The sequence below is a fragment of the Xenopus tropicalis genome, chromosome 4 (genome assembly GCF_000004195.4).
Source record: "Xenopus tropicalis strain Nigerian chromosome 4, UCB_Xtro_10.0, whole genome shotgun sequence".
Taxonomy (NCBI): domain Eukaryota; kingdom Metazoa; phylum Chordata; class Amphibia; order Anura; family Pipidae; genus Xenopus; species Xenopus tropicalis.
Window position 1 is genome coordinate 108,572,405 of NC_030680.2, and position 20,592 is coordinate 108,592,996.

The 20,592-nt window shown below is 39.2% G+C and overlaps 1 protein-coding gene across 1 annotated transcript; it reads left to right on the forward strand.

The window, feature by feature from the left end:
• Window positions 1-9,954: 9,954 nt before the first annotated feature.
• On the forward strand, window positions 9,955-16,542 carry LOC116410218 (putative ferric-chelate reductase 1). The gene is made up of 5 exons (XM_031900300.1): window positions 9,955-10,150; window positions 14,038-14,174; window positions 15,043-15,134; window positions 15,230-15,410; window positions 16,112-16,542. Exons 1-5 carry the CDS (start codon window positions 10,054-10,056, stop codon window positions 16,175-16,177), a joined length of 573 nt encoding a protein of 190 aa, XP_031756160.1. The 5' UTR covers window positions 9,955-10,053; the 3' UTR covers window positions 16,178-16,542.
• Window positions 16,543-20,592: the final 4,050 nt, after the last annotated feature.

Here is a 20,592-nt window from a genome sequence, read left to right on the forward strand (position 1 = left end):
CTACTACTATTGATAGTAAATAATTCCCACAGTATAAAACGGCACAGTCATTATTGGGAAACAACGTTTTTTATATGCAGGCATGGGTTCCATTATCTGGAAACCCATTATCCAGAAAGTTCTGAATTATGGAAAGCCCATTTTCCATAGATCCTATTTTAATGAAATAATTCAAATTTTTAAGAATGATTTAACTTTTCTCAGTAATAATAAAACTGTGTCTTGTACTTGATCCCAACAAAGATAACAGAGAGAAATGTATCTTTATTGGGGGCAAAACAATCATTAATTGGTGCAGTCATTTCTTTTGTGGATATTTTAACAGTAGCACTGTAAATACTAGGAAAAAGAATAAAAAAAAGTAATTTCTTAGAATTTGGTACTGTGAAGGTAGAGATGGTGTCAAACAAAACCAGAATATAGTCACATTGCCTGTTAAATGTTTAAAAGTTTGGTAGTGTGGGTTCTATCCACCCATTTTAGTACTAATTATATTAATTATACAAATTAATCTTTTGCAAGTGTAAATTTGCACAACCTGCTTGCCACAATCAATCAATGTTATGTATAGCCACTTTACATGCATACATTAGCCTATGTAGCTTTGATGTGTGCCAAAACATCAGTAAATGAGTTGAGTCTGAAGAATCCATGAGAGCTTTGGATTTGTGCATGAGATTAGCGCAACCCAACATGTCCCAAGTGGCAGAGGAGCCAACTGGAAAGCGCATCAGGAAATGGTAATGACAACATCAAAACCTGTTAGTGAAACTTGAGGAAAGTCAACTAATGATTATGAAGGTTATTCATAACAAGACATTCTACTCATCAACAATACATAACTTTAAGTAATATACTTTGGTGGTTAATTACTGTTTCAACTAGATAGAAAACAACCTCACAATTAGGGGTATAAATATTCCAAGTGGTCCATTACTCAAAGTGGTAAAAAATCTCTATTATCTGCTATTATGGTGGTGGAAGTAGGGTATGGGTTGTGTTGATAATTTTGTAGCTGCCATTTTATAAACATAGGATAGATTTACCTCTTTAACCTCTTAATTAAATTGCAAAGTCGATGGGTCTGGTGATTTGTATTTCCTATACAATATATTAAAGTCCTTTTGGCATCTATAAGTTGGTGTATAATCATAGTCCATTTTGCTGTTACCCCAGCAGTTTTGCAGATATTATTATCAAGAGAGGACCAGAATTGGTTTATTGTTGGAAAATCCCACCAGATCTGATATGGATCCCCATTGCCTCTTCCTTTTTTCTAGCTCTGGTTGGAAGCATGCTAAATATAAGATTAAGTTTGCTGGAAGTGATATATAAGAAATAAAGCAGGTTCCTTGCATTGTCCTGTTGGTGAGGTACATGAAGAATTGTTGAGGGGAAGACAGGATTATTCCACAGCTTTCTAGGCAACTGTATGTCAAGCCTTGAGCTAGAGCAGTGCTGTCCAACTTCTGTGGTACCAAGGGATGGAATTTTTCCGGCCTACATGGTGGAAGGCCGATAATGGAAGCCAGTTTTGACCACTCTCTTTTTTAAACCACACCAATGTTATCGCATGACCATAGCCATATCAATGGTGGTAGCGCAGCAAAAACCTGCCATACTCTGCCTTCCCTACCCTGCCTGTGTGTGCCATACTCTGCCTGCCCTATGCTGCCTGTGTGCCATACTCTGCCTGCCCTACCCTGCCTGTGTTTGCCATATTCTGTCTGCCCTACCCTGCCTGTGTGTGCCTTACTCTGCCTGCCCTATGCTGCCTGTGTGCCATACTCTGCCTGCCCTACCCTGCCTGTGTTTTCCACACTCTGTCTGCCCTACCCTGCCTGTGTGTGCCTTACTCTACCTGCCCTATGCTGCCTGTGTGTGCCATCCTCTGCCTGCCCTACCCTGCCTGTGTGTGCCATACTCTGTCTGCCCTACCCTGCCTGTATGTGCCATACTCTGCCTGCCCTATGCTGCCTGTGGGCCATACTCTGCCTGCCCTACCCTGCCTGTGTTTGCCATACTCTGCCTGCCCTACCCTGCCTGTGTTTGCCATACTCTGTCTGCCCTAACCTGCCTGTGTGTGCCATACTCTACCTGCCCTATGCTGCCTGTGTGCCATACTCTGCCTGCCCTACCCTGCCTGTGTTTGCCATACTCTGCCTGCCCTACCCTGCCTGTGTGTGCCATACTCTGTCTGCCCTACCCTGCCTGTATGTGCCATACTCTGCCTGCCCTATGCTGCCTGTGTGTGCCTGCCCTATGCTGCCTGTGTGTATGGTACACACTGCAACACTGGCACTGGCCCTAGCTGATCATTAACTGGCTAGATGGCAACCCTAATTACACAATGCATATGTTTTATTGTTGGTGATTTAAATTAATGCTGGTAAGGATGTAACCTGAAATGTTTGTCACCTTATATATGTACCTTATATGTGACTAGGCAAGGCAGTAAGTACAAGGTTCTCTGTACTCTTTGCACCTGTGCACCCCAGTACAATCACAGGCAAATAAAGGATAAGCACATATCACACTACTTAAATCATAGACACATGCTCAATATTGTAAAAATCTCTGCACTTTCTGTATCTGGCAACAGATCTGGACTGAGGTACAAAATAGGCCCTGGTTTTTTAGGTACAAAGAGGCCCAAACAGCCCTCATGGACCCAATAAAAAGAAACTGTCTTTGGCATCTTACAACAACCCTAACCAAATAGGTATCACTCACTTAGCTATAAAATTAACCAGGGCCGGAACTAGGAGTAGGCAGAAGAGGCACCTGCCTAGGGCACATTGATTGGGGGGTGCCAGGCAGGAACCTCTCCTGCCTACCCCTAGCTGCGCTCCCTTCTCTTGCCCCCACTGGTTGTCATTACGTGGTGGGCGCAATGAGGGAAAGGTGCAGGGGCGAGGTGGTAGACCGGGTTGCCTAGGGCGTCCATTCGGCTTGGCCTGCCCCTGAAATTAACAGACCCTATTAATCCCTCCCCCCCCTGTAAACTTGAATCCAAACGATCATAGGCAGCACTCCATCATTTTCATTAAAATGCTGTTTTTTTCACAATGCGCAGCAGCAATGTTTCGAGCCTAATTGGCTCTTTATCAAGCTAACAATCAAGTGTACGTGATCTCCTTATATCCTGTATGAGCACTACCTAATATTCAATTAGTATATAATACAAAAATACAATGTTACAGCAGCCCATCTGGAATTAGGGAAAAATGCTTTACTGTGGGTATTTTTTTGTTGTTGTTTAAACCGCACATTACTTTCCTACATGTTAGGGTTCCCTTGTAGATGCTATAACTCATTTTTTAGCAAATAGCCTCAATACTGATCACCAAAGGGAGGGGCAAGGGGATCAAATCCCAAAGGTGACTGCCACTGGGGCACCAATTAAAATCATATACAGGTATGGGATCCGTTATCCGGAAACCCGTTATCCGGAAACCCGTTATCCAGAAAGCTCCGAATTACGGAAAGCCCGTCTCCCATAGACTCCATTTTAATCAAATGGTTCAGAATTTTAAAACTGATTTGCTTTTTCTCTGTAGTAATAAAACAGAACAAATGTTTTATTGATTTTTTAGTAGACTTAAGGTATGGAGACCCAAATTACGGAAAGACCCCTTATCCAGAATAGCCTTGGTCCCGAGCATTCTGGATAATGCGTCCTATACCTGTTTAACAAAATAGCCAAAAAAGGATATAAAGTCAAAAAAACTATAAACAAGACATGCCAACTCAGCCCTCTAGTGACCAAAAGAGTGAAACAATACAATTTAAAGCAGTTGAGTCCGCAACAAGCAAAAAAAGTTAAAATTAGACATCCCTTTGAGACTTGGTGTTCACAGGTGACACAGCATCTATTGCCACATTTAAAACACCCTTTGACATCCAAAAAGTGTTTTTTAACTCCACCTGTATTACTAAAGAAACTAAGAGATAGTCTGTCCCTTAGGGTGTGGGCTCTCCTCGCTATGCTGCTGATACCCTGCCCCAAAGTCTCAAAGAAATTGCGGTCAGCATATAGTATTGACAAAAATCTTTTAACTATCTGCACTATTTTATTATACTGCCTACTGTATCTTGTAATGAAGTATATTTTATTCTCCCAGCTCTTATCCTCTCTTTTCGGTTTTAGGCTCAGTAATGATTCCCTATGAGTTTTACTCGCTCTCATATATTCACGTTCTTCATCAGCTTCTCTATATCCTCTTTCTCTAAAGCGATCCTTCATATCCACTGCAAGTGTATCAGCGCAAACCCCTTCTCCTCCTACACTGACTGAAATCAAAAAGAGAGTGGATTCAAACAAAGTATTTGAGGCTGGAATCGCTAGGTTAACCAACAGAACTCCCAACTTTCTTAAAATCTGGGCGCCCTGGGAATTACTTGCTAATGAACACTGAAACTTCATTAAAACCCTCAAGTGTACCTCCTTAACCTATATCTCATTGTTTACTTTTTTTTGTTATGAAACTTTATTATTGTTGAAAGGTGTTACTTCACTGCTATACTCATGCTGATGCAACATATATGTTCATTAGTTGCATAATCAACACTGAAAAATTCAATAAAATTCAAGTTACAAATAAAGAACTGACTCAGCACTAATCTTAGTGATTTTAAGTTTAAAAAAAAAAATTAAAAAAACATTTCTTTCTTTTTTATTATTTTTTTCACTATTGTTGGTTTAATACTGTGAGGTTACTTTCACATTGAAAATGAAAAAATTTTATGATAACAATAAAAGATTAAGTAAAGCTAGTCAAGTATATTCCAACTTGGATATATCACAAGATAATTTTTCAATGAATAAATCTTTCAAAGAATATGAACGTATGTTAACTAAAGAATTATATACCTGGTGGGATATAGCTTCTATGGGGAAATATGTAGAGACTCAAATGATTCCCCGGGGTTTAAGAATAAAAAAGTTTCCGTCATTCATAGAAAGTGATGACGTTTTTATTACAAGTTGGAACAGAATACTTTCTGACTGCTCTTTTAAGTTAATGGAATTGATGATAGAGTTTAAACGTAAGACACATGAACAATTAAAGGTTGAACTTAAAAGGGTGGAAAAGTAAATTGACACATTTAGAGAATCTGCACAAGAGTAAAAAAGGTGGAAATAGAAGTCATGGAAAATAAAAAGAGAACATTTGTTCAGGACACTATTGATTACAATAAAGGACAATTATATAATTGGGCACAGGAGAAAAGAGAAAGTAGAAAGAGTCAGAGATATACCCACAGGCCTATCTTAAAAATACAATTACCCCTAAGAAAGTGAGTTTCTCTAGTATGGATTGTAATGACTTTTCGGAAGGCTCTTTTGCTGGTTCTTCTCCTGTTTCTTCACAGGTTAAAAGAATGGAAAAGGCTCAAGAAGATTTTTTAGGGGAACAACATGGCAACAGTGGACTTGCAAAAAGACCATTAGCATGAAACGCGTCAGGCTTTGTACATGGGGTTTGTTTTAATGGATTATAATAAAGATGTCTAATTTTAACTTTTTTTGATTGTTGCAGACTCAATTGCTTTAAACCAAGTCAGTCTACTAAGGTAGCACCCCCACCTTAGGTGTAACAGCATAAGCAAGCAAATTGTGTATTTATTACGAATTTAATAATCAACTTCTGTGCTCAAAACATGTTGAGTTGCAAATTAATATGGGAAAGATCATAAAGCCCTAAAGAGCCTGTGTGATTGGGGATATTTGGGAGGAAGAGGTGCAGTTGGGAACCCCTACTGCCTGGAGTCTAATTTATGATTTTCTAAGGCCATGAACTCCTATGCGGAATCAGCAGAGAGGCAGCATACACCCAGGGGCGCTTCTGCGGCAGAAGCGCCCCAGTTACCAGGGGCGGCAAAAAGCCGCTCTTGGTAACTTTAAGAGCCGAATTTCCGTTTTTTAAACCGGAAATTCGGCTCTTCTAGTGCAGAGAGCGCACTAGCGATCTCACCACCCCCGGACCCCCTCCTGCGCTCAGAAGGTAAGTGCTGGGGAGCGGGGGGGGCGGCATCCAGGAGCCGCCTCAGGCGGCAATATGTTCAGAATCGCCCCTGCATACACCTGGCTAAAGATCAGGGCTATAACACTAGAGCAAACACATTGGCTTTTTGGACAGCAGGTTAAAGCTTATTGAGGTTAGCACTAGTTCAGGATATCAAAATATATTTCTGATAAGAAAGGATTACAGGTGCTATAACATAATTATTGTTCAGAAACAGCAGAGAATGAAACCCAGTATTTCCCGTTTCAGAGGAACCCCATCATTATAAGAATAATGAGTTTGCTGATAAAGTTTTCACAAGATACTTTTATAAAAATACTCAATTTAAAGCATGGGTATATATTCCATATATCCATATATTGTTCCTTAGTAAAATGCAAAGACATTCTTTTTTTCCAGAAAATCAAGTATTTCTCACAGAAAAGTATTGCAGTAACACATGTTTTGCTATATACATGTTTATTCCCTTTGTGTGTATTGAAACAAAACAAAAAAAAAAAGGAAGGAAAAAAAGCAAATTGGACATAATGTCACACAAAACTCCAAAAATGGCTGGACAAAATTATTGGCACCCTTTCAAAATTGTGGAATAACATTGTTTCAAACAGTTCCACAGTGCGCAACATCATCAAGAAGTTTGCAACCCATGGCACTGTAGCTAATCTTCCTGCGCATAGACGGAAGAGAAAAATTGATGAAAGGTTGCAACGCAGGATAGTCCGGATGGTGGATAAGCAGCCCCAGACAAGTTCCAATGAAATTCAAGCTGTCCTGCAGGCTCAGGGAGCATCATTGTCAGCGCAAACTATCCATCAACATTTAAATTAAATGAAACGCTATGGCAGGAGACCCAGGAGGACCCCACTGCTGACACAGAGACATAAAAAAGCAAGACTACAGTTTGCCAAAATGTACTTGAGTAAGCCACAATCCTTCTGGGAAAACGTCTTGTGGACAGATGAGACCAAGATAGAGCTTTTTGGTAAAGCACATCATTCTACTGTTTACCGAAAACGGAATGAGGCCTACAAAGAAAAGAACACAGTACCTACAGTGAAATATGGTGGAGGTTCAATGATGTTTTGGGGTTGTTTTGCTGCCTCTGGCACTGGGTGCCTTGAATGTGTGCAAGGCATCATGAAATCTGAGGATTACCAAAGGATTTTGGGTCGCACTGTAGAGCCCAGTGTCAGAAAGCTGGGTTTGCTTCCGAGATCTTGGGTCTTCCAGCAGGACAATGACCCCAAACATACGTCAAAAAGCACCCAGAAATGGATGACAACAAAGCGCTGGAGAGTTCTGAATTGGCCAGCAATGAGTCCAGATCTAAATCCCATTGAACATCTGTGGAGAGATCTTAAAATTGCTGTTGGGAAAAGGCACCCTTCCAATAAGAGAGACCTGGAGCAGTTTGCAAAGGAAGAGTGGTCCAAAATTCCCAGTGAGAGGTGTAAGAAGCTTATTATGTATAGCAGTGTTACTGCAATACTTTTTTGTGAGAAAGACTTGAAAATTTTCTGGGGTGCCAACAATTTGGGCCATGACTGTATGTGGACTCAGGTATCTCTCCCTCATATCCAAACCAGGAGCTTCGCTCTCCAGATAATCTCCCCTCTTTGGGAATATGCTGTGACCTGAGCTAGCCACTGAATTTACCTGAACTACGGCAAGTAATGAGAGGTGATAACCTTACTGATCTCCTCGGAGGGGCTTTAAACTGCCCAACTAAATACCATTATCTGTCCTTTCATTTCTAGAGTGACTATAAAATATCTAACTGAATTAACTAAACTGGCTCCTGTAGCTTCCTCTTAGTGAGGTGGAAGAAGACCTCATGGACATGTGAGGCATCCCCTTTTATATTGTATAACACCCCCACCTAGTGGTCCCTGCTGAACTGCAGGGGAAACTCTCTTTTAACCTGGAAAGAATATTCATAGTACACACACTATTAGGACCACCCTTAGGTGTCCACATCCCAACAAAGGCCACTCACTGGCATGCCTGTCTAAATGGGAACCCAGGGTCCCTACATAACTATAATACAGTTTATACAGGCCCTCCAGCTACTTGGTTTACATTTCCTTTTGTACTACTTGAAATCTGCAACCAACAAAGGCTCATTTACAGCTGAACACAGCTAGGCAGCCTAAAGTATTACTAACAGTATGAATGCAAAGTGTTCCATGGCCAGGATACTGTAGTGTTAAACCCTGATCAAATCAGGATTCCACCAGGTCTCACTGATTAATATATCCCCCCCATCTTTAGTATCTCTGTACTGACAAATATAAGAAATGATTTATTTAAATAATTATTTATTATTACATTTTCTGTATTTTTTGTATGATGGCCATTATGTAGAATTGGTAAGATAGCATTCTGTATTTAAATGCTGGAATGATCATAGTTCTGTACACTGAGGGTTTATGCATTTGTTTGGAGAGCCCTGCTTCATAAAAACATAGAATGCTTTTGCTTATCTTTATCTTTCCCAGCACAGCCCACAGGCAAAGAATATAGTGAAGGGGTGAAGGGCAAATGCAGCAAAAAGCCAGTTTGATGGTGAAGGGGTGAAGTGTAAAGCCAATTAGATTTTTTTTACATATGTGTGTACAGTGAAACCTCAATGTTACATCCCTTGATTTTAAGTGCATAATGCATTTCCCCGATTCTACATTTTCCTGGATTTTTCTCCATTTTTTTCTGAACCCCTGAAAAAGATAAAATAGGGTTGTCCTGTATTCTTAAGAAGACTGATAGCAGATAAGCAATGATGGGAAGCTGTTTAACGTGTCCTGTAGTTCCTACATGTGCATGTTGTGCTAGTCTGGAAGAATAATGAATGGTCTGTCCCCTCCCAGTGCTATCTATTACATTTTCCTCTTCGTGTTTAGGGAAGGCAGAAGGCTGGAAATCCTCTGACAAATCAAACACTGCCTAGAAGCCTCCTGGGATTCTTTTACACTTGCAGCACTTGCAATAACTATACCTTTGTGGCAAACACCAAGGCTTATTGATTCACTCAAGGGAAGATTTCTCATCTCATACAGGTATGGGACTGATTATCTGAAAGCCAATTATGCAGAAAGCTCCAAAAAATATGCATACTATTTCCCATAGATTTCTATTTATGCAAACAAATTTTATTTTTTGATGGATTCCCCTTATCTCTGTAATGATACAACAATACCTTGATAGGAACTAAGCTTGGGTTTTTTATGTCTAAATGTGTTTAAGTATGTATGTATGTATATTTTTATTTTTATAGCGCTACTTATGTACACAGCACTGCACAGCTGTAGCCTTAAGGGATTGTGATCCATATTACAGAAATACCTTTTATCTGAAAATGTTCTAGTCATCAACTGATAAATATCCATATAAATAATATAGATATATTTTTTAGTAAAATTTACAGTGTTCCATATTAAGGAAGAATTCTTTACTGAGAAAACCCCATGAGCTATAAGAACAAGTATTATATTCCATCACAGACTTTAACTGAGGTTTCATGAAGTAGATTATGGGATAAGTACTCCTCATCAATTGAATCTAATTCAGTCTATACAAAAGTTCAACACCCTGCACATCAGTGTATTCACATCTACATTATCCATCTTAACTGTGATCTAAAAAAGTGGGGAGAGATTTCCAAAATAAACTAAAATGTTATGAATTTGCTCAGTTTTGTTGGGTTGAAGGCACTGCATGTAACAACCTAAGGCAAAAATACAAGAATTTTAGGAATGTCCAACTTGTTACATAGTAGCTGTTGAACTACAACTTTTAGTTTCCCCCTCCTGGCTATTAAAAGGATACTTTCTGGGTTAAAATATTATTTTTGTTACCACTGGCCTATGTCAGAGTCTAGCACACCTGCACCATTGCTTACACTAAACCTGGAATATTTCCTCAGGAGATGGCCCGACCAATACGAAATGTTCTGATCCTGTTATGTACCCTTCTACCCAAATACACTGATGCTTATTCGAGTGGGCTGGTTACAAGCGCTTGTGCCTCAATGTTTCCTTTGCATGATGCATTGCCTCAAAACAGCAACCCTCCCTATATTTTGGTCTCATCAAAAGACACCTACAGTAATGGAGAAAAAATCACAGGTAAATACTGTGTGATTGCAAGATCTTTGTATTTGTGAGCAAAATAATACCTTCATGTTGTTGGAAATTGAATCTTTGTCTGTTATCTCAATAACATCCCAAAATATAAAAACATACATTGACTATTTAATCAGATATATAAAGTGTATTTATACTTACTGTATATATCTAATACACTATATAACTTCATTTTATTGGTGGGTTTTAGTAAGTTACAGTTGCACATTCCTCCAGCAACCTTGCAGTTGGTTAGCTTCTGCACATATACCCTAAAGCAGTGCTGTCCTACTTATTACATGCTGTGGGCCAAATATATCTCATAAATATTGTTGATAGGTCAGATTAAATTAAAATGATGATTTCATATAAAGAAGTATATGGAACCTCTGAGTAGACTGGGGGCTATGCAAATTCTTTGGAGAGCCACATCTGGCCCCAGGGTGCCAGACCTGCCCTAAAGCATTGGCACATACCCGGTAACTATGTGGTTACATATGCTTTGTTCCCAAAATGCCTACAGTCATGGTGGTATACCCTCAATATCCCTGCAGTTACATTTGCATATACCCACCATAAGCCTGCAGTTACAGTTGTACCTACCCCCCAGTGTCCCTGTAGTTACAACTGCACAGACATTACTATTTTGCACTTTTCCATTTGCACATAATTTCAGTATAACAGCAGTTCCATTTAGTTCCTAGAAGCTTTTCTGAAGCTTTTCTTCATAACAAAAGGCTGTTTGGCAAAATTTATGGAAATTGGTGACCTTTCTTGTGGGTTTCCTTTATGATTGACTGATAGCTCAAAAAATCTTACCCTTCACTGTAAAAAAATGCATGTTTACTTTGAGGTTTGATTATATGCTATGGAAAAAAGCAGGTGGAAAAAACTACAATTCAAAGCACTGAAATGCATTTCTTGGGCCAATATCTGCCCTGTGTGAGCACTGACAATAGGACACCTGCTCCCATATGCAATCAAAGGTAGTAAGTATGCCCCTGAGCAGTAACCCTTAGCAACCAATAAGATGTTTGTTTTTAAAACATGTGACTAGTAAATGCTTCCTGCTGATAGATTGCTATGGGTTACTGCCCCTGGACAAAATTATTACATAAACCCAATAGAGCAAATAACAGATATGCTGTGTAGAATACATTGGTTTTCGTAGTTAACCTGAGAGATAAACAAGGTATTAATGTTATTCATGGCTCTCTACATAACTATAAAGTGAAACTTTTCTAATATAAACCAGAACATTTGTAGCTAAGGAAAAGTTAATTTGTAGGTTTTAAAGATAAAAACTTGATGCTGTTACTGGTCTCTGTCCCCCCAAATTTGTTTTACATAATTGAAAAGAATTTATTTCTAAGCAACTTTCCTATATATACATTCATAACAATGTTGTAGTGATTATAGTTATTTGGAAATGTACTTGCTAATGAAAGCAGCATTTGTATGTATTTTGCTGTTCTCTTCTCCATTAAAGGGGTGGTCACCTCTACATAAACTTTAAGTATATTATAGAAAATTGAATATTCCTAGCAACTTTGCAGTTGGTTTTCATTATTTATTTTTTATAGTTTTTGAATGATTTGCCTTTTTCTTATCCCACTTTCCAGCTTTCAAATGGGGGTGACTGACCCCAGCAGCCAAATAACTATTGCTCTGTGAGGCTACAGTTTTATTGTTTTTGTAAGTTTTTACTACTTATCCTTCTGTGCAGACCCTCTACTATTCATATTCCCAGCTCTCGTTTAAACCACTGCCTGGTTACTAGGACCCTAGCAACCAGATAGCTGCTAAAATACCAAATTGAGAGCTGCTGATCAAAAAGCAAAATAACTGAAAAACCATCAAAAATAAAAAATGAAAACCAATTGCTAATTGTCTTATTGAATATGATTGAATATCAATGTCTACAATATATTAAAAGTTAATTTAAAGGTGAAGTACCCCTTTAACAGATGTTTTGGTGAGTCTACAGCAAATGACGGCAATAGTTTTGAAGGGGAAAGCACATGCAATATTTATTTTTCCGTAGTAACTTCATATTATTTTCACAAAGAAAAGGCTCGCTGGCTAGTTTATTATCGGTGCTCCATTATAAATGCTGCAACCCTGTGTAATTACTGTATGGAATTCATTTGCACTCTCCTGTGACAGCCGGCATAATTACACTACCTGTTGGTTCCCTAGGGTAACTTAACCATAGAGACTTGCCCATAATATTAAACTGTCAGTGACTTACAGCTTTCCCAATATTGAAGGTACCAGCTGGCTCAAATATAGCGACACCGGAAAGATCCTGCAATAGAGTATTTCATATTACTTTTTTTTTTACTTCGGTTACCATAAACTTTTTGGAGCAATCCTTGTATTATTTTTATGCTTTATTTATAGTGACACATTGCCCAATGCTTAACAATGCTCAATAACATTACGTTGTGCACAAAAACACACTTTGCACTCTGTATGACAGATCTCCTAACAGGTACATAAATACCCAATCAAAGAAATGGACAGGAGCACTGTCCATGTATGTATGTGCCTATATTATAAAAGGTATGGCATAGGAAGCCATATATATGTCCACTAAAATGCAAAACAAATATTTTCTTTAAATAGAAGACAATGCTCACCCTCCAGTCATATATACAATATGCTCCAGGGGGTTCACAGCATCTGGATTAACTGTGTAGCATTACTCCAACCCAAAAAAGTACTCTTGGGCACCTAATCACCCTGCAACTATTTCATTTAATTAGGTTTTGGTGCCATGTACTCACTAAAGAATTACCCTAGAGTCCTCTTTTATAAGAAGCAATATATGTACAATATATGGGCCTGGGGGACAGGGTGCCTAGTCATAAGTCACAAGTTAACTATTTCTTGTAAAAACCCTTACTATACAAAAGGAGAATGTATTGAAAGCATCTCTGTGGGAGCTATTTTGCTGCTGGATCAATGTAGTTTTACCTAAAGACAATCCTCTAAGCAGGGTCGGACTGGGCCGCCGGGACACCGGGAAAAATCCCGGTGGGCCCCGGCTCTAGTGGGCCCCAGCGGCCCAGACCCGTCCCTTACCTGCGCTCCCCCTGCCCGACCGCTCCTCCCCTGACACGTTAAATTTACGCGCTCAGGGGAGGACGTCGGGTGGGGGGCCCTGCGAGGGGGGTTAGGGGGGCCCCTGGGGGGTGGGGCGGTGCGGGCACCTGCAGGGCCCCTGGGGCGTGAGCCCCGGTGGGCCTTTCACCCCCCAGTCTGACCCTGACTTTAAGGTTCAAATGACATTGACCAAATTATATTTGAGATAAAATTATGTTCATACACACTAAGAAAGATGTAGTGGAATTTCCAGAATAATCTTATTTGCCTGGTCACATATTGCATATATAAATCCATTGGATATATAACTTTACTGTGTCTTTAATAACTAAAATACAACTTATATGTTATGTTATAAGTTCTGCAACTGACCTTGTAAAAGATTGTGAATCCCTGGGTTATTATAAATGGATGCGTAAATCCTGCCCAAGCATATAGGGCTCTGCCTCTCAAGGTTTTACTTGTAGGCTGTGAGGGTCCTTAGCCATGTCATGCCAGTGTTGTCGGTAGGGGCCCCTTTCTGTATGTCACACCATGAAAAGGGTATAAACCCCATTCCCAAAAGAGTTAGGTTAGAAGTATCCCTCTGTGAATACTTCTCCATGTATGTGTTATCAATCAATTTTCCTCTTAAAACAACGCCAATATCTCTGTCGCTAAAGGATTTGGTGAAAACTCCAAAACAAAGACTAACAACATTTACTTCTAATGCAGAGAAAGAAACTCAAAGTATGGATTATATGGTGTGTTTTCTTGAGCTAATTCTCTGTTTCCTCTTGCAGTCAGTCTCACAACTACAGATACTGCCCTGATAAAAGGTTTCATGATTCAGGCTCGGAAAGCAAATGGTGATATTCTAGTTGGTTCCTTTGAGGTCAGCAATGCAGATGCACAGACTCTGACCTGTAAAAGCCCTGCAGTGAGTATTAATTTGTTAACTAGTTCAAATCCATTTTAGTGTTAGCTAGAAAAAGATCAGGGACAAAGGGCCAGGGTTCCCAAACCACTAGGCTGAATGGTCATTTGCTCTCCTGGATACACTTAAAAGCCTTGCTTGCAAGTCAGTTAGGGTGACATTTGGAATATTTGCCCTGACCAAAGGTTGGCTCTTCAAATGTGTAAGAATTCAAATTTTGACAACTACTGCCATAGTTACTGGCATAGTTAGAACCTACTGGATATAGAACAAAATCTTTTTAGACCCCCTTATTCCTCAAAAACTTTGGAAAATTTGGGAATTATTATTTGCATGCCCCAGACAGCAGCCCCAAAATTATATAGGACAGAGAGGCAGTTGGATACTTAAGAAATAAGAGAGATATGAGAGATTTGAGAGTCATCAGCACATAGATGCTACTGGAAGTCAAAGGGGTTGATGAACTGTCCAAGAAGAGTAGTGGTCCGAGGGCAAGTTCAAGTGGTGAGGAGGTTTCATCCAGGAAAGAGACCAAGAAAGAGCAATTAAAGAGGTATGGATCCAAAAGTGTGCTGTACCTTTTATTCCAGGGGAAAGAAGGATATCACAAAGCAGCTTATAATGCACTGTAAAAGCTAAAATGAATGAAACTGGTAGAGGGAGTCTAGTTTCCATTCCTATAAATAACAACATATTATGGCTTTAGCTTATTTACCTCCAAAGGTATTCAATGTAACTTCATTGCTTGATGTTATATTTTACCTTTTTGCACCTGGGTCTGCATATTAATTTTATCTTGTGGTGGTACATTACATGCATTTTATATAGTATTTCAAACTGGCCATAATATACACAATTCTGTTTCTTCCAGGATGCAGTCAGTCACACCGACTCCAACTTAAAATCAAATATACAAGTGACGTGGACAGCCCCTGACGTACTCACTGGAAATGTAATGTTTAGGTAAATACACATACTAGAGATTTGGGGAAAATTATATACTGTGACACTTTGATCATGTTTTTCATTGTATTGTTTAATCTTTTCTTGTTTTCAAGGGCCACTGTTGTGAAAAGTAAAAAGACATTCTGGACAAATGTTGTCAGCACAGCACTTATCTATAATAATAAAGTCTCAAACACTACAACCACAGCCTTAAATGGACATACAGTCACAGCCTTAAATGGGCATACAGCCACAACATCACATGGTTCTTCTAACAGTGGGTTCAGACTGTCCGTAAGTGGTTTTATTGCTGTTTATATTCCAATGGTGACCCATTCTGGCACCTGGTGGGGTAATTTACTGAAAAGTCATTTTCCACCTGCCATCTGTATGCAGGACTTAAAGATGTGCTATGCGCAAAATTTAAAAAAAAAATTGCAGTGTAATTTATGCAATTTCTTTTTCTGTTTACAACTTTTAATAGATCTTTTACATAGGCCAGATATTGTTAGGGAAGCTTGTGTGGAGCTCACCATAGTTGTTGAGAGCTAGGACTATGCCAACTAGCTGAGAAGCTGAGGCTCCACTGAAAAAAAGGAAGGGGTTGGTACTCTGGCAGCAATTGTGAATTGCCGCCACTGTTTCAGGATCGTTGGACTCCATAGGCCCTTGTTCTGCTAGGCTGGGGTCCTTTGATTTGTGCTTCTACCTGGGCCAGACATCTATCTACGTGAGCCAAGAGGGGTCAGGGAGGTGAGCAGGTGAAAAAGTGTATCTAATGAAAGACTGAATGACAAACTACATCACTGACTTATGAATAAAGTCTGTTCCTGAGTTTATATGCAAGACTTGAGTGCCATTGATGTCCTCTGTTACATACTACCCTGTTCCATGGCTAAACTTTCCTATACATTATTCTATTCTATGGTTACAGGGCATATTTTTCTGATCTTCAGTATAAAGAAGAACCATTAACAGCTGATGTTTTTTTCTAGGCTTCCTTTACCTTTGGGCTTATGTTGGGTGTTCTGACTGTGATCGCTTTTCTCCTTGGAATCTGAAGATCAAACCAAATATTTGAAACCTTTAGAAAAACAAGATGCGATGTACAATGCAATGTAAAAAGGCATTCTTATTTAAGCAATGTTACTTTTTCCCATTGACTGTAGCTCGAAGCAGCCTACATGAATTCTGGGTGTTTATTTTTGCTTTTACCCAAGGAAATGATTACAAACAAAATACTGACACCTCTGTGTCACTGGCCTTTTGACCACTAAATATGAATGTAACTGCCTAGCTTCAGAGCAATCACATGAGATGGGCCTTCCTGACAATAAGACAATAACCAAAGTTCAACAGGGTACACATACAGATAAATGCATGTATTTGTATTTCTTCCAGTAAAGGTTATTGTAAATATACTATATTTTAATGGCTTTTACTCATGATTAACCGAGTGCTTTTGTAAAGTCTGTGTGTGTATTTGTATGCGTGTGTGTGTATGAGGAGGAAAGGGGTATAGTATAAATTCAGAAGTATGTGCATTTTTGTGGAACATGTTTTTAGCATATTACATTTGTAAATGGAGACAGGGTGTAAAGTGCTATGCTCTGTTTTTTGCACCACATCCCACCAGAAGTGCCCACATTATTCTGCATTATTGCCATCTTGGAGTCAGGAAGGAATTTTTTACCCTCTGTGGCAAATTGGAGAGGCTTCAGATGGGGTTTTTACCTTCCTCCGGATCAACTAGCAGTTAGGCAGGATATATATAGCCATTAAGATTGAACTTGATGGATGTGTCTTTTTCCAACCTAACTTACTATGTTACTATGCACAGGAACCCCAACTTCCAACAATAATTTTTCAGATAGTAGTGTGAATAACTTGTTTACTATGTGGTATACTTATTAACATTGGAGACAAACATCACCAGATCTTTGCTTTTGTTTTCTAACTGGTCAGTGACTGTTCAAATTTAATTGCTGGTTGGTTGCTATGGGCAACATCACTGGTAATGTTTGTCTCCAATACTCCGGGGGATATAAGTTTGGTAACCTTTATTTCATGCTATTCGCCAGGAGGGTTATGGGCAGCTAAAAGTTGAGCTTGATTTGAGAAGGATGTTTCCCTATCCTGGGTTAAAGCACTTCCCTGGCAGTCCAGTAACTGGCCAGAAGGTGTCAGGGTTCCCTAGTTTATAAAAAGGGACGTCATCACATATTCTGTCTCTTTTGACCCCCCATTTACTGCAGGAGGTAGTGTACTGAGAGGGTTTGGGGCAGTGTTAGGCCCAGGAGGTATAAATAATGTTAGAAGTTTTGTAATAGCTAACTATAGGAGTAAAAGGATAAGCTCAGGGATAGGAGATTCCTGGAGCAAGGGACCACTTTGAGCTTTGCCTAGCGCTGTGGATTGTGTCAGCACAGTAGTCAGTACTACCTCTGAGGTGTTGTGAACACTACAACTAAAAAGCTAAAGTATTATCCAAGGGATGAAAGTGCTTGAGGTAACTGTGAGTGCCATTAGCTAATACATTAACTTTTAGATCAGAATTTTTTTTTGTCACTATTGGAATAAAATACCGTGAATTTGCACAACACAATAAAGCATTTCCATTGTAAACAATATAAAGGTTCTTACATAAATAAGTCCATAAAACACCAAGGGGGGAATGTAATAAAGACCATTGATAGGAATGTTATTTGCAATGTGAATATGTATGCCTTTAATATGGGCTTCGCGAATGCAGAAACTGTTTAGCGACCACTTCTGACAGCAGAAGAAAGTTTACGAATTTTATTGTTTGCTCAGTGTATGTAATAAAACTTCTTAATGAAAAAGTTGTTAAGTTTGCTCCAAAAGATTCCGCCACCTTCAAGCATGCCTTTAAAAGTTTGCAAAGCGCAATTAAAATTCTCAATTGTCTAATGGACAATATTACATTGTGCAAATGCAAATTGTCATTCCATTTAAGAATTTTATTACATTCCCCCACAAGAAATTAGTATAATCATGAGAACAATACATGTACAAGAACGATTATCATTATTTAGGGTACACTCTACATTCCATGTCAGCCTTATTTACTTTTGCAGTGCTTATTCATTCTGATACCAGTGGGTCTGCTTGTTTGACGTATATAATCAAGCCTACAAAGATGTTTGATTAGATGTACCAGGCAAGTATGCCTCAGTGTTGCCTTTTTATGGATGTGTTACTGTGAGCCTTACTGAAAGAGTTGGACCCCACCCCAGCCCTTGTGGGCCCTGCCGACCCAGACCCGATCCCCACCTGCCCTAACCCATCACTTCCTCACTGCTCTCCCTCCACCGATTGCAGCAAAAGTAAGTGTGAAGTGCTTGCATTGGGGGGGAGGGGGTAGGGGAGGGCCCCAAAGGGGACTGCGGAGGCCCCTGGGATAGCAGCCTCTGTGGGCCTCACACAACCCAGTCCGACCCAGTCCACTGATCCATGAAAACTACCTGGAATTGTGATACCTTAAAACCTCGCTGAACAGCGACTTCATATTATTAACAATTATTTATACAGGTATTGGACCTGTTATCCAGAATGCTCGGGGTCTGGGGTTTTCCAGATAAGGGGTCTTTCTACAATTCGGATTTAAGTCTGATAAGATAATTATTAAAACTGTAATTAAATCCAATAGGATTGTTTTGCCCTCAATAAGGATTAATTATATCTTAGTTGGGATCAAGTACAAGGTACTGTTTTATTATTATAGAGAAAAAGGAAATCATTTTTAAAATTTGAATTATTTGATTAAAATGGAGTCTATGGGACCATAATTCGGAACTTTCTGGGTAATGGGTTTCCAGATAAGGGGTCCAACACCTGTATATAAAGTCAACTTTAATCTCTTTTATGGTATTCTTCTACCTTCTATAAATAGTCACTTTAATTTATTGCATTGTATAAATGAATTACCTGCTTAGTCATGTAAAATGCAAACTGAATTATTTGATCTATTAAGTTAATCTTTTTAAATGTAAGAATCCAGCACAAGCTCTTTCTTTTTAAATACCTTGTACTGATAAATACAAGGCAAAAACAGTGAACATGTTAATGTATTAAAGCGAGAAGAAAGCTTCTTTGTGTCACAAACAGTCCAAAACCAGCCTGGAACCGTGCTATTAACATTTTTACAGGTAGTAGGCAGTTCATTTCTTTAATTTCTGAGAGTCAGGCATTCTTAAAAAAGTATATGGAACCCTAGAAGGGACTGGCACATCTGAACCATCACCTCTATTTCCACAGCCCTGATCTAAAATGCAGGCCTGTTCTTACATAAAGTGCAAGCCTGTTTCCAATTCTTGTCTTAGTCCATAAGTACAGGTAATGGTCAATGGAAGAGGAGAACAATTCTACCAATTCTCTGTAAAGCTCTTGGAAGAGCTGGTATGTGATCAAAAGACTCTTGGGCGTAGGTGTTGAACTATTGCAGTTATTATATGAAAGCCAAGATTTGATTGGTTGCTAAGGCTAATTGTATTGGGGTAGTTGCCTCCTTTGTTAGTAAGTCAGCCTCTTAGTCTTTCACCAATAGGAATGAACATTTGAATAATATGGATGTGCTTCTATTCAGGGTAAATAAGTCCAGCTTAATGCATGTAACTATGTTTCCACAGCAGCTTTCATTTGAACAGCTGTTGATGATCTAGCTCCACTTTCCAAAATTTTAAAGGCCCCTGATAGTGGGTGTTGTATCTGAGCCAAGTTCCAAGGGCCACATTGTGTTTTCGAGGAGAGCATGAATCATAGTCGCTCTACTTTGTTATATTTGCAGAGTTATTCATTTACTTTTTTAATAAAATGTTGCTGTTTGAGCTGATATGGTGCCAGTTTATTCTTTATAAAGCAATATTAAACATACTAACATTAGCCTTTCTAAATGGTTTATGCTCTGCTGCAATATAATGAGCACCCTAGGAACAGCAGTGTGCAACACGGTAGCACCTTCAGTCATTTTTTTTTTTTATAATACCCAAAATAGAATCCCACTAATACAAATCTCAACTTCATGTGTTTTTATATCTCTAAATACATTGGCATCAATTTTGAAATAGTAGTCATGCATGTAATTCTAGAAAGCATTAAATTTACAAAGCATGTTCTCATGAATCCAAAGCACCTTGGTTACTTTCCACTGAAGTCGCTAATGAAAACCAAACAGAAGGTTTCCATTTGTCCTAATCTATCAGTCATGTAAGTAGTTTATATTCATGTTCTCAGTAAGAATATACCAGCACTGTATTTGCTTATTTGTCATGTGTTGGACTGGGGCCCAGGCTCAGACTCGCAATCTGTGGATTCTGGCAAATGCCAGAGGGGCTCCTGTAAGATGCCATAGGCTGTCACTATTTATTGGGCTGGTTGGGAGCTATTTGGGCTTCTGTGGACTCCCAGCCCAGACCTGCTAGGGTCCCATAATACATAAGTAAGTGCTATAAGTTTC

Coding starts and splice junctions, on each gene's coding strand:
- LOC116410218 (XM_031900300.1), top strand. CDS start 10,054: ATGTTTCCTTTGCATGATGCATTGCCTCAAAACAGCAACCCTCCCTAT. Junction 10,151..14,037: donor TAATGGAGAAAAAATCACAG/GTAAATACTGTG, acceptor TTCCTCTTGCAG/TCAGTCTCACAACTACAGAT. Junction 14,175..15,042: donor TGACCTGTAAAAGCCCTGCA/GTGAGTATTAAT, acceptor TGTTTCTTCCAG/GATGCAGTCAGTCACACCGA.